Source organism: Notamacropus eugenii, chromosome 4, assembly GCF_028372415.1.
Source record: "Notamacropus eugenii isolate mMacEug1 chromosome 4, mMacEug1.pri_v2, whole genome shotgun sequence".
In the NCBI taxonomy this organism is placed as follows: domain Eukaryota; kingdom Metazoa; phylum Chordata; class Mammalia; order Diprotodontia; family Macropodidae; genus Notamacropus; species Notamacropus eugenii.
Genome location: NC_092875.1, coordinates 139,530,128 through 139,544,577, shown reverse-complemented (window position 1 = coordinate 139,544,577; position 14,450 = coordinate 139,530,128). Strand labels below are relative to the sequence as shown.

Here is a 14,450-nt window from a genome sequence, read left to right as displayed (position 1 = left end):
GGCCTTCATCACCTCTAATACTGCAACAGCTTCCTAATTAGCCTCTTTGCCTCAAGTCTCTCACCATTCCATTCTGTTCCATCTTATGCATTGCTGCCAAAGTGACTTTTCTTAAGCATAGATCTGCCCATTACTCCCTTTTCAATTAACTCCAATGACTTCCTAGTGCTTCTAAAATAAAATGTAAACTTTTCTGTTTAGCTTTTAAAGCCCTTTGCTACTTGTATATTACTCCCTTTCTGTTCTCTGTGATCCATCCAAACTAACATTCATAACATCCACTTACCACCTCTATGCCTTTCCATTGGCCATCTCATATTTCTAAAATGTATATCCTCCTTAATTCTACTTCATAAGGTCCCTCTCTCAAGAACTCACTGTCCTCTGCATTAAGTTTTTTTTCTGATTCTCTCAATTGCGAGTGCCTGTCCACCTTCCAAACTACCTGGTTTGAAAGGACTTTGTATTACCTTATGTTTATTCTATATAAATTTATAAATGTACTTGTCTCCCCAAGTAGAACGTAAACTCCTCCTGAATAGGGATTATTTCATTCTTTGGACTTGTGTCCATAATGTGTAGCCAGTGTTGGTATACACTCGATAAATGCTTGGGGATTGACTGATTCCATACAGCTTTTCAAATCTCAGAGGAGCAAGTATCAAGTTTCCACTAAATTTGTTCTTTTAGGCTGACTATTGCTAATTTCTTCAGCTTATGCTCATGCAGTATGAACTTAAGTCTCTTTGGAGATTCTCCAGCTAATCAATGTCCTTTCTAAAATGCAGAACCCAGCTCAATACTTCAGATATGGTCATACCAGGACACTTCATTACCAGGCACTAGGCCTCTCTGGCCCAAGACTACATTACTTTTCTTAGCAGCCACACAATAATCAATCAGTAAGTCAATAAGTATTTATAAAGTGTCTTCTTTGTGTCAGGCACTCTGCTGAATGCTAAGGATACAAAAAGAAGTAGAAAGTAATTCTTGTCTTTAAAGTTCGTATTGAGCTTCAGCTTCCTTAAAATCCCCAGATCTTTTTCAGGCAAGCTACTTTCTAGCTATACTTTGTGATGATTACCTGCACAAAAAAATTAGATTGACATACAACTTGTTGGTGCAGCTGGATGGTTCAGTGGATAGAATGCTGGATCTGGGGTCAGGAAGATTGGTTTCAAATTTGGCCTGAGACACTTACTACCTGTATGATCCTGGCAAGTCATTTAACCTCTGTTTACCTTAATCCACTGGAGAAAGAAATGGCAAATCACTCTAGTATCTTTGCCATAGAAACACCATGCATAATATGGCCTGTGGGTCATGAAGAGCTGGATAGAACTGAACAATAATACAGGTGGGGAAACTGAGGCAAAGTGAGTTTTATTTTTAAGGTTATGACCTTGATTTACTCAGAGTCAAATAGTTAACACTAAGCACTTCCTGATTCTAAGTCTACTATACTACCTAGCTGCCTTGATAGAAATTTCAAGAATTGTCACTAGGTGCATTTGTAATGACTGGTGGAGCAATGAGTTGTTTTAAAATGTTGCTTTTACCACTTGTCTTCAAATAAGTACACTAAAATCTTTTATATTTATTCCTTCTATGTGTATTGTAGCTCACTGCAACTTCTCGAATTGTGTACGTTTATATATGTATATATGTATGTGCTGAGGGAGAGTCCACTTATTTTTTATCCTTCTCTCTCCTTCACTATCTCCATATAATTATTTGCCTACTCTTATCACTTCTAACCTCTCATCTTTCAAATTCATTCAGTTCTTTTAACTTTCTCTCAGGAGAAAGATTAGAGCAAGATATAAAGATTTGGGACTCACTGCATAGAGGTGATAATTGAACCTATGAGGTCACCAAGGTCACTATGATGAGGTCACTAAGTAAGAGACCATAAAATATGAAAACAAGAGGGCCCCAGGCAGAGGACAGGCCTGCCCTAACTTGTGGTTTGGGGTGGGACGTGTAGTTTGATCTAGCAAAGGAAGCAGAAAAAGAGTAGATAGGCAGGAGGCAAACCAGAAGACAACTGGAAGGAGAAACAGAGGAGGAGAGAATGAGTGTACAGGAGGGAGGGGTAGTTAACAAGGCCAAATTCTACAGAGAGGTCAAGAAGAATGAGGACTGAGAAGGGCCCACTCTTGCACATTTGCTTATACAGTCCCTCATACCTGAAATGCATCCCTACCCTCTTTCCTCACATGCTTCTTTCCCTGAAGTCCTTTTTCTTTGATCTGTTCTCTCATATTTATCATACTCTAATCTGTTTACATATATATGCATATATGTATAAATACATATTCACACATATATACATATATATGTAGTGCATATATTTTATTACTTGAGCTCCTAAGTTAGAGGTCATATAGGATGACACTTCCCTGGACACTGCTCTCCACTCTCTCATACCCATCTATGTCAACTCCATGCTTCCTGAATGCTCCTATCCCAGTCTATTGTCCTCTTTCACTATGCTTTCTGGAACCCCCAATTCTATTGTTAAAAAATCTGCCTTCCATTCATTCCCCAGGGGAAAAAATACACACACACATTTTCATATATATGTATATATATATAGGTATATATATGTATATATGTATGTATACATACATATATGTATGTGTATGTGTGTGTGTGTATATATATATATGTATATATATATATATTTATAACCTGAGAGCACACTCTTAGTATACTTGAAAGCTGGGAAAAAGAGCTGCTTAGGGGTAGCTGGGTGGCATATGGGATAGAACACTGCACTTGGGAATAGAGAAGACCCAAGTCTAAAATGTGCATCTGACAGTTACTAGATGTGTGACCCTAGGAAAGTCATTTAACTTCTCTGTACCTCAGGTTCCACAACTGCAAAATGTGAGTTGGACATGATAACCTCTAAGGTCCCGGGGTCTAGCTCTAAAGCTATGTATGATCTTATGATATATGTTTGAAGATAGCTTACATACAGGAAGAGGTATACATCAGCTCAAAAAAAAAAAATCCCTTTCCTAAAATATCCTCATTGAATCTACTCGTACTTGCCACTTTCACTTCTTTCTGTTCCATTTACCTCTCTAGCTAATTCTTTCCCCTGGCCCTAGACTAAGAAAACACAGTCCTCTGCAACCTAATGAAAGGCAGCAATTCTTCAAAGGAGAGATGAATTCAGCTATGTTTTAATCGTTTAACCACAAAAAAATCAGTCAATCAGTAAGTCAGTAAATCAGCTAGTATTTACTAAGAGCCTACTACGTGCCAAGCATTGTGCTGAGTCCTGGGTATATAAAGGCAACGACTAGCTCATGCTCTCAAGGGGTTCTTATGGTGGAGATAGCATGCCAATAACTATGTTCAAACAGAATGTATACAGGATAAATTGAGGATAGTTTCAGATCACATTAAGATAAAAGAGGCCTGGGAAAGGCTTCTTACAGAAGATGGGAGTAGCTGAGACTTAAAGGAAGCCAGGGAAACTAGGTAAGTCAGATATGGGGCAGGGGCGGGGGGAGGGGGGAAGCAGTCTAGAGGCTCAGAGATGGGAGATGGAATGAACGAGAACAGAGTTTGCCAGTTAAGACAATCCCATGGATGCTTCATTTGGCTGACGTCACCTTGACACAATCCAAAATACAGGTTCATTTGTAAATTTTAAAAGAAAGAATAGTAACAACAGAAACAACAAAGGAAGTAAGAGAAGTCAATAATATTTATTAACTGTCCTTTCTCTGTGTTCCTGGTCTCATGGATATGTGCTAATTTCTAGAACAGGTTAAAATTGAATGTTACGGTTTAAGAATAAGCCTGATTGGTAAGTGACACACAGAAAAGTTTATATTTCTGTCCTGTGACCTCAGAGAGACTATTTCAAAAGCATAGGGTGTTTGGGGCAGTGAGATAATGTTCTCTTCTCTGGAAGGCTACAATCTCCTGTTACAGGTTTTGTCTGTTCCCAGCTTTGTTTTGAATAATAATACCCTGCACTTCAGATCTCAACCCCCTTTTAAAAAAATTAACCAAATTTCATACTTATCATTGGAAAATATAATAGACATTATTTTCTTGCTGGGCTCTGGAAAATGAATTTCTGAGAAGTTAAATTATTTCTCTATATTAAGTAGAAACATTAGGATGACAGTCACAGAAACCCAGGGCTGGAAGGAAATCCTTCAAATTCTTCTAGATGACATTCCTCTTGAAATATGACATTCATGCATAAAGTCATTACAATCAATCAGTCTCTTGCTTTGGTCTCATCATCTTCCCTCCACCCATACCCCCACTACCCCTTTAGCCTGGCACTCCCTTCTACAGTATATTGCCATCTCATTCTTTCTGGTGGTCCATATCTTCTGGATGACTGTTAGCCAGAAATGATGCCTTTATGTTTCTAATGCCTTATATCTAGAATCACTGAATATTAAAACTAATCCTTGTCTCTCTGACTGTTTGACCTTAGACAAATCACTTAATCCTGGGGTGGGGAACCTGTGGCCCTCTAGGTTCTCAAGTGCGGCCCCTTGACTGACTCCAAACTTCACAGAACAAATCCCCTTAATAAAAGGATTTAAAAAAAATCTCTCACTGTTCTATGCAACTCTCTAAGGCTGTGAGTTACACAGAAGGTACCAACATGTACTTGGCAGGGGATGTCTCTTCACCTAGAAGATTCCTATTATCAATGAAATCACATTACTCACATTAATTAAATCATATTAATATTATTGTTATACATTATTATTATTACTGTCATTATCATTACAGAGAGGACACTAAAATTCAAAGGAATAAGCTTAAGTTCATGTAAGTAATTGATAGCAAATCCAGATCTGGCTCACTGTCTGATATATTTTTTCATTGCATTATGATGCCTTTCTCTTTATACATCACAGTATATGAGAACCCTAGGACAAATCCCTATTTTTCTCCACTCATTATTTCATCATTTCCTTCAAGCGTCCAGATGGTGATAATAGTGACTATGGACTCCTATGCTCTACAATCAGGAAATCTCAGAAATCGAAGGGATGTCAGAGGGCTTTTAGTTCAAATCTAACGCTAGGCATGAATTACTTCTATAACACAGATTTTTACTCTGGGGTCTATAAACCCTCAAGAAGCCATTGAACTTAGGTGGTAAAATATATATATACTTATTTCAATAGAAATAGATTTGTAACACAATCCCCCCACCTCTCAGTTATTTTCCAGGTCATTACTGCTATCTTTGACTGCACTCTCCTCCCTTTCTCATCTTGACTGCTTGGTGAACCTTTTCAACTCTACCATATCCTCTGCACTTTAGTCCCTTACCCACAATTGTGTGATCATGCCTTGGCAAGCCCCAGCCTTGGATTACTCTCACCCTCCACTGCCTTTGCTCCTATCCATAAACTGCTGAACAAAGCTGGAGAAAATTGTGAAATCATGTTGATTAGGTCCACCACAAATGTATTACATAATCTCAACTGAACCCTCACTGCAGAAAGGCAATTTTTAAAAATACCTTCCATTGATCACAATGACTTTTCCAAGCCTTTTTGTCTCTGCTGAAACCCCCAGAGGCACTTCCCTTTCCCAACCTTCTAAGCTTCAATTGTGTCTCACACCAAGAGGTGGCCCTTCTCTAAACTTTAATCAAATTCTATCTTATCTTCTCTAACAAATTGCCCTTCCTACAATTCCCACTCTCATGTTAGTCTTCAAACTCCATCTACAGATTGTTTCCCATAAACATACCCATGTCTCCACTTATCATTAAAAAACCTTCACATGGTCCATCCATCTCCACTGGCTAACCTCCTACATTTTTCTCCCTTTTGTTCCTAAACTCCTCAAGAAAGTTGTCTACAGTCAGCACCTCCATTTTTTCTCCTTTCACTTTCTCCTAAATTCTCTGCAGTCTGGTTTCTGATCTCATCATTCAACCAAAACCACTCTCTCCAAAGTTACCAATGATTTCTTAATTGTCAGATCTAATGGCCTTTCCTTAATCTTCATCTTTCTTGATCTCTCTGAAGCCTTAGACCCTGTTGATCATCCTCTCCCTGACATTTTTGTTTCTCCAGGGATCTTGATTATGGATTGTTCCTCTACGCTCTAGACCTTCTTCTCCCAATCTCACATGGCAATCCCTTGTAACCTCCCTGTCTCCTGACCTCTAGTTTCTCTTCTCTGTTTATTAGTCATCTTAAATTCAACATGTTCAAAATTGCACTCCTCTCTTTCTATATTTCCTATTACCACCATATTCCCTGTTACATAAGATCAAAAGCTAAGTATTATCCTAACTCTCTCTTACCCCTTCTCTACTTTTATCCTCCACTGAGCTGTCAAAGTGATTTTCCTAAAGCACAGGTCTAGCCATACCACATTATTTCTATTCAATAAACTCCAGTGGCTCCTTATTAGCACTAGGATCAAATGCAAAATTCATGACCCCTTTCTAGCTTTCCAGTTATCCTACCCTGCTCTCCTCCCTGTACCTGTAAATCTAGCAACAATGGCGTCCTTACCATTCCTTGAACAAGGCTTCTATCTTCCACTCTGGGCATTTTCTCTGTCTGTCCTTTATGCCTACAATACGCTTCCTTCTTATCTCTGCCTCTTGGCTTTCCTGGTTTTCTTATAGTCCCAGAAAATATTCCACCTTTTACAGGAAACCTTTCCTAATTCCTCCAATTCTAGTGTTTTGCCTATGTTGATTATTTCCTATTCGTCTTTCACCTAGCTTGTTTGTACATAATTGTTTGCATGTTGTCTCCCCCACTGGATTATGAGCTCTTCAAGGACAGGGTCTGTCTTTTCCTTCCTTTGTATCCCTAAGGTTTAGTACAGTGCCTGGAACATTGTAAGTGCTTAATAAATACTTATTGACTGACTAACTGACCTTTTACACAACATTCCATTTCCAGATTCCCTATCTTTTCACTGGCTGTGCCTCATACCTAGAATGCTCCCTCTCCTCCATTCTGTCTCTTGGCTTCCCTGGCTTCCTTCAAGTCTCAGATAAAATCCCATCTTCTGCAATAAGATGTTCCCTCAATGCTAGTGTCTTCCCTTTGAAATTATCTCCACTTTATTTTCAATTTAACATATCTGATTTATACATAGTTGTTTGCATTAGACTGTGAGCTCCTTGGAAGCACGGATTATTTTTACTTTTCTTTGCATCCCCAGCACTTAGCACAGTGCCTGGCACGTAGATGAAACTTAATAAATTCTTGTTGACTTGACTTTAGACTTAATCTTTGTATTTTGTTTGTGAATTCTTAAAATATTATTCTGAGAAGTAATGCATAGACTTTACCAGACAGCTAGTGGTGGGAGTGGAGGGGAGGGGACAGAAAAGAGGGCTTAGGGGTGTTGTTCATGACACAAAACAAGTTTAAAAATCCCTTTGTTAGGCACTTTACAAATATGATCTCATTTGATCCTCCTAACAACCCAGGGAAGTAGGTGCTATTATTATCATCTCCATTTTACTAGATGCGGAAACTGAGGCAGACAGAGGGTTAAGTGATTTTCCCAGGATCACATAGCTACTAAGTGTCTAAGGCTATATTTGAACTCAGGTCTTCCTGAAACTAGGCCCAGTGCTCTATTCACTGTGCCACCTAGCTGCTTCTAAATGATTAAGAGCCTCTCCCTTAGCCCTACTCCCAAACTACTTACCTGATCCCTCTACAAGAGGTCAACATTGATATCCTTATTCACACACTCATACCCTTCCTCCTACTTCCCTCCCCACCCAGTCTCCCCTTCCCCCACCTTGACTTACAAAGTTATATAGGTGAAAGTTTGAGACAGGAAATTCCAGTTAGGGACTAAAGGAAATGAAGCATATGAAGAGAGTAAAAAATTGTATCCATGACTAAAACAAGGTGGGTGGGAGACAATGGATGAGAGTCCAGGTGGAGTTAAGTAGAGGAATACACAGATGAGAGAGAGAAAGAACACAGAACTACATGGCAGACAGCCACTGAGCGAGTGGATAGAAGACAGTTACAGTCCATAGATAGGAAGGACTGAGTCAGAAATCACAGGGTGTAGTGAAATGCATTTATTATTTTTAAAAAGCCCTTAGAAACCTCAGTGATCAGAAGGAAAAAAAGCCAAAGTTGCAAGAAGAAACTTGTCCTGATAGTTTCAGAGACACAGTCGATGCTACAGGTGAGCAAACTGAGGAAAGTCATTTAGGAACTGAAAGAAGCAAAGGATGGTGCCTACTTGCGCGGAAAAGAGGCTCGCTTATTTCCAGCAGTGGAGGAGGACATATGGACCTCGGGAGCCGAGATGCTGCCAGTGCTGCCCGAAGAGCTAAAGTCAGCCTCGCTACCTGAAAAACAAAAGGGAACAGGGAGAAGAAGAAGGAAATGGCAAAGTGAGCATACTCAGGCTGGGCTTGGCCAAAGAAACAACTCCCCAGGGCTGCCTCTGCCGAGCCCTGTCAATGGGCAGTCCGGCAGTCCTTTCTTTCTTTCGCTGTTTCTGTTTCTCTGTGTTTTCAAAGTGCAAACACAGGCAAGTGGCAAGAATCCAACCCCTTCCAGTCTTTCAGCATTCTGCAGAAAGCAGACAAGTCAAGAAGCGGGCACAAGAAGATTTCACTGCATAAGGCATAGCTTAAAAGAAGACAGCTCAACTCATGTCCTGCACATATCAATCTTCCAACACTCTCACCAATGAAATAAGAATTTCTTTTCTTCTACCACCCTCCCACCCTCCCCAGCAAGTGTTAGAATCTTTCTCGCTGCCAGCAATAAATTGCCTCCCCTCCCTTTAACTAAAATGAAAAACATACTTATCAGTCAAAGAGTAAGGGTTTCCCCCTAGATAATTTCTCTTCAGGCTGTTAGAGCCACCGGGCCATACTTTAATCTGGAACGTGAGGATTTGGACATAATGCAAACAGTTAAAAAGCAAGCCAGTAACAATGCCTGGACTCCAGATAGCTCCTCGGTTGTTAGTCCCGAAACAGCACTATCTGATTATGACTTTCCCTGACTGGTAGCGTCTTTTTTTTTCTGGGTTCAGTTCTTTAAAGGAAAACTGCTACTATTCCGCCCAACCTACTAGAATGAACGTAAAGTTTAGAACTGGGATAAATAAGCCCATAAAATAAAAGTGAAGTTGGTAAGTTGTTTTTGTTAGTGGTGGTAGTGATGGCATTAGGGGGAGGGGGGAGGGGGATGAGGGAAAGATTAGTTGGCTGAGTTTTTTTTTTTTAGTTTAAAAATTCCTTTTTCTGATTACTGAACTAGTTGGGGTTATAGATGTCTTCTTGTGATGCAAACAAGCTGTATGGCACAATAATGAAAATTTAGAGTCCATGTAGAACACAGAAATATTTTGAAATCATCATCATAATAATTTTTAATAGAAAATCTCTCTAAGAGCTAGGGAAGAGATACAGAGACATGTTGAGCAGCAAATGCAATTGACGTACAAAAACAGTGAAACCAACAAACCTTGTCTCTTTCAAAGGTAGATAAACTGAAATACTGAGCTAATGAACATTTTTTTAGTACCTTGGCCTCAGCTTCCTTTTCTGAAAAACAGGAATAATGATAGTACCACCTACCCCACAGGGTTGTTGTAGCCAGTGTCATACATAATGCATGTAAAGTGTTTTTGCAAATTTTACAATGCTGTATTCAACTGTCCATAGTAATCTGAGTGGGGGGAGATGGGGTGGCTTGTTAGTAGGAAGTTAGGCAACAGGAGAGAAAGAAACAAAAATAATGGCTCTGATAATCCACAAAATAACTAACCAGTTCCTGAATAACCAAGAGTTAGGTGGGGAAAAGTTATAGTTAGACAAGCCCAAAGGTCTAGGGCTGTCTTTGACTCTGAAAACCAAACTGAAGGGGGCTGCATTGGAGCAGGAGAAAGAGAGATTTTTTTCCCCCTTCAGTATCTCTTGATAGGTCTAAACACACTGTAGGGGAAAAGATCAAGAGCAGACTTAAGCAGAGGTTAAAGTGATAATCATAGCTCATATTTTGATGAGGCTTTCAGGTTGCCTCATCAACCCTGGGAAATAGGTAGTGCAGAGATTATTAGCCTCATTTACAGGTAAGGAAAATGTAGCTTGCATATTTTAAATGGTTTGATTGGAAGGGTCAGACAAGGGCTTGAACTCAGTTTTTCTGAGTATAGTTTATATGCCCCTGAAACTTGCTACCTAGATGATCTTTGGGCCTCATTTTCTTTATCTTTAAATGAGGCAGTTGGACCAAATGGCCCCTTTCAGCTCTAGTTCTATGATATTGGGGTCCCAAGTCCAATGTACTTCCCCCTACCACATCATGATGATGCTCATCAACTCTCCTCCCATTTCTTAGTAAGGAAAAAAAAAAACAATAAAGTGGGAGATTACAAAGACTGGCATTCCTCTTATCTCCCAAAGATCGTGTACTCTAGTTTTGTAAAATGTCTGGCAAGGGCCCTGCTCTAAAGTTGAGATATCTAGATGAGATGAAGACTTAATTTATCATTTACCTATGAGTAATGCCTTGGCAAAAGTGGAAAATCTTACAAGTCTAATGATTAAAGGTTTATAGCATTGACAGAAATCCAGCAATGTACTCTAATTGAATTAAACCTGCCATGTCTCAGATCCTATTACTAGATGGATTTATTAAATGACCCATTTGTATTGTACTTTATTGTATATTGTATATTGTATTGTATTGGCCCATTTGTCTAAAGCAAATTCTGTAGGTATAGCTAAGAAGCAGGATTGCTATTGTTTCTTTTAGGCATGTAGATTAAGAGATGGCATTCACCAAACATTTATTAATGTTCAGTTATGTATAGTCTGCTATGTTAAGCCTGGGACAGATACAAAGATACAGTTATTGGTTCTTGCCCTCAAAAAACTCATAATCTAATAGGTAAGAAAAAGCCAATAACTATAATACAAATTGAAATATGTTAAGTGCATTAGAAAACTAAAGAATGCTATGTGCTTAGAAGACAAAGGGGGACCACTACTGGTGGGCAAAGGAAGGGGTAAAAATGGGGAAGGATCAGGGAAAACTTCATGAAGGAAAAGTAAGATTTCAAAAGGTAGGTAGGGAAGGCAAGAAAACATTATAATCATGGAGGTTAGCATAGAGTGGGAAAACAGGGGCCTTCTGGTTTGGCTAGATCAGTTAATTAATGGTTTGTTTTTTTTAGTACCTTAGCCTCAGCTTCCTTTTCTAAAAAATAGGAATAATGATAGAAACTCAAATAGAAAACAGGTCACGAAAAGGTAAATAAGTATCTCTTAGAAAATCACAAATTACTTATATTTTACTGTATTTTTCTTTATTTTGTTGAACATTTCTCCATTACATTTTAATTTGGTTCTGGGGCAGCATTTGTGCTCAGCAGTTTTGCAGATGCATGACCCCATGGCAATGCGTTTGACACCTCAGTATTACTATATGTAGTATGTGAGAAGGCTAGATAATGTGAGATAAGGATTCTGGAAGGCCTTGAATGCCAAGCTAAATTCTTATTTAATAGGTAGTCTGGGACCATGATAAGTTTCTGAGCAATGGGCAATATGACCAGAGCTATGTGTCAGGAAGGTTCATTTGTGGGGCATGGACAATGAATAGGAGGAGTGAGCCACTGGAAGCAGGGAGAGTCTGGTAAGGAGGGAATGGCTCAGGCTGAGAGGTAATCAGGGCCTGAACATTGCTTACATCCTTAATGTAAGTAAACAGAAGCCCAAATACCATAATTTAAACGTCTGCAAGAAAATGAGAAACCCAGCACAGGAATAGACAAGTCCTGAAAATCCATTATTACCTCATCATGCCCCCGATCTGCCATCAACTGCAAGCCCTGAGGGTATAAATTGGCTCTATATCTATATTATTACTGGAACTCAACATAGCCTGTCATCTTTTCTGAGTTCAAGATCATGTTGTACTAGTACTTTTCTAGTTTATCCTCAGCACATCTGAAAGAGATTTGTAACAAAAATCAGTCGATAGACCAGCAACTAATTTTGCTGTGGCTTGGTAAATGGGTGGGGAAACATTATGCTAATTTTAAGCTACTTTAGCCTCTTGTATTAGAATACATGAAACATTTCTAGTTTAGATGACAATAATTTTTTACATTTATGTAACACCTGATATAAATCCTTAACATCACAAGCGTCATCTTATTTGATCCTCAAAACAATTCTATAAAGTGGCTAGGGCAGGTCTTGTTACCCCCATTGCACAAATGGAGAAAATGATGTGCAGAGAGAGTCAATGATTTGTCCAAAGACACTCAGACCTCCTAGAGACAAACTAGTTGTAGACTATACTGCATCTTCCATATTGCCTCCCTGCCTGGCATTTCATAATCTCATTTTAAAAGAATACTGGAGAAGATGTTTTAATATGGCAACTAATTCACTATCTTGATTTACTAAACAAAACAATGAACTAAGTGAGCAACATTTGCTGATTTGTCAGTGAATGAGTAAAACACAATATGCATGATATCACAGTGAATCTGCATGATATCACAGTGAATCTGCATTCATTTGCTGCATTAGGCCTTTGCCCATTCCCCTAACTATGACCCACTAGCCTACCCTTCACCTGATAATTATCAGGCATTTATGTAAGGTGATTTCTGCACTGTCAGGGAAGATGAGGTTAGTTGTTTTTTTCTCCCCCAATCACTGGTCTGTGGATCAGCACCAGTGTGAAACTAATTTAACTGGTCCATACAGTTTTAAATAAGGAAAGTCTTTATTTTTTAAAACCTTACTTTGATGGACCTGTGATCTCACTGATATGTTTTTCCTCAAACAGTATAGGTTGCAAACCCCTCCATTCCTGTGAAATCTGTACAACTCTTGTCTATGTCCTCTTGCAGATATTCTGCACTGAAAAGTGTTGGTAAGTCTTTCTTTAGATCTCTTGACTTTTCACGTATATTAATGCAGCATATGTAATGTATTGGTCATGCCTCATTCTTTCCATACTGGTCTAGTTACATTTCTGATCATGCACTTCTCTAATGACATCCTTTCACAACTTCTCTTGCATAATTCTAGGTTACAGAAGTTCATGTGTTACAACACCCTTATCCCTACCATGCACCTCTCCATTGTCCTTTGGATGACTGTCAGCTTTAATTCTTCAGGGACTGTGGCATTCCAGGGCTCTATGCCATATAGTATTATAGAATCCTAACTTTTGAGTTGTAAGGGACTTTAGAGTCTCTTTCAATATCTTTATTTTCCATTTAAGAAAATTGAGGCATAAAGAGGTAAAGTGATTTGTTTAATAATAATAACAATAATATTTTAATAATAATATTTATTAAATATGGTATATTTAATAATAATAGAATAAATGTTTTAATAATAAACATAATGTTTAATAATAATAATAAGATAATAAATAGCAAAACCAGGATAAGAACCCAGACCTTCTGGCTCCAAATCCAGCATTTTCTTCCATTGTACCACAAAAGAATATGTAACTAGGAATATGTAATATGGAAACTAGGTTTCCAACCAAGTCTGAAGCATTTTGTGTGCTACTATGCACACAGAAGACGACATGCCTCTGGACTGAAAGAGAGAATGCTGAATGCAATGTATCTGTGTAAGGAATGCAGTTAGTGCCAGAGTATCCTAGGCAAGACATATGTAGTTCTAAAGACTCTTTAGAACGGACACACAAGAAGAAAGAAGTAGCTATTGAATTCATCTAGGTTAGCCATAGAACTCCAGGACAAAAGAACTTAAAACAGTCCAGTTTTCTGCTGATCTCTTGTTTAAAGGTCTTTAAGGAGGAGAGAGAACCCATTTGTATTGAAGGAGCCAAACAGTCATTAAGGAACAGCTGAAGTGGTAGACAGATAGTAGTAATAGACTACTCAACATATACTTGCTTTCCAGCTCTCCCTCTATCCTCCACTAGACTGCAAAATGGAGAGCTGGCTCTTTCTCTCAATTTGAGCTGAGATCTCATCTCACTCCTGGTTAAAATGCTTATACAGTCTTGTATATTCATTGGCACATTTTAATTTGCATAACTTCTCTGATTTCTATTTGCTGTTTTTTTGGTTAAATGGGTTTCCTAGCTATCTGTTATCTGTGATGGTCCTCTATGTAATTAGAATTTGGTGGAAAAGAATTAAGCTGAAGGATATAATCTACCATTTCTCTTAAGATTAATCAGGGAAGTGGTTTACCTTCTGAATCAGATTCATGTCCCTAGACTAGATCAGCAATATTTGAGGAGGCAGACACATAAAATCTTGGCTTGATAATCTTTTGGGAAAGAGGTGAAAGAAAGAGCAAGTGTCCAGCTATGGCCTTTCACGTAGTCCTCTTAAGGTGGAAATTACAGTCTCCTCTGGAGAGGAATGGGCCAGATTCCAGAGATATCTATTTGTGCTACCCATGAACTGTTTCTACATAT

General features: G+C 38.7%; 1 protein-coding gene across 7 annotated transcripts in view; it reads right to left on the bottom strand.

Annotated features, from left to right (window-relative positions):
* SYBU (syntabulin) overlaps positions 1-14,450 on the bottom strand; it is a 101,536-nt gene that overhangs the window by 11,631 nt on the left and 75,455 nt on the right. For 5 of the 7 annotated variants that reach the window (XM_072603255.1, XM_072603254.1, XM_072603261.1 and 2 more), the window contains one exon: positions 8,245-8,353. The exons of 1 other annotated variant lie outside the window; for it this stretch is intronic. In XM_072603255.1, the coding sequence (XP_072459356.1) occupies positions 8,245-8,353 (109 nt within the window). Of the gene's footprint in view, positions 1-8,244; positions 8,354-8,818; positions 13,303-14,450 lie in introns of those variants that run through there. One more of the 7 variants, XM_072603258.1, reaches the window with a different exon arrangement.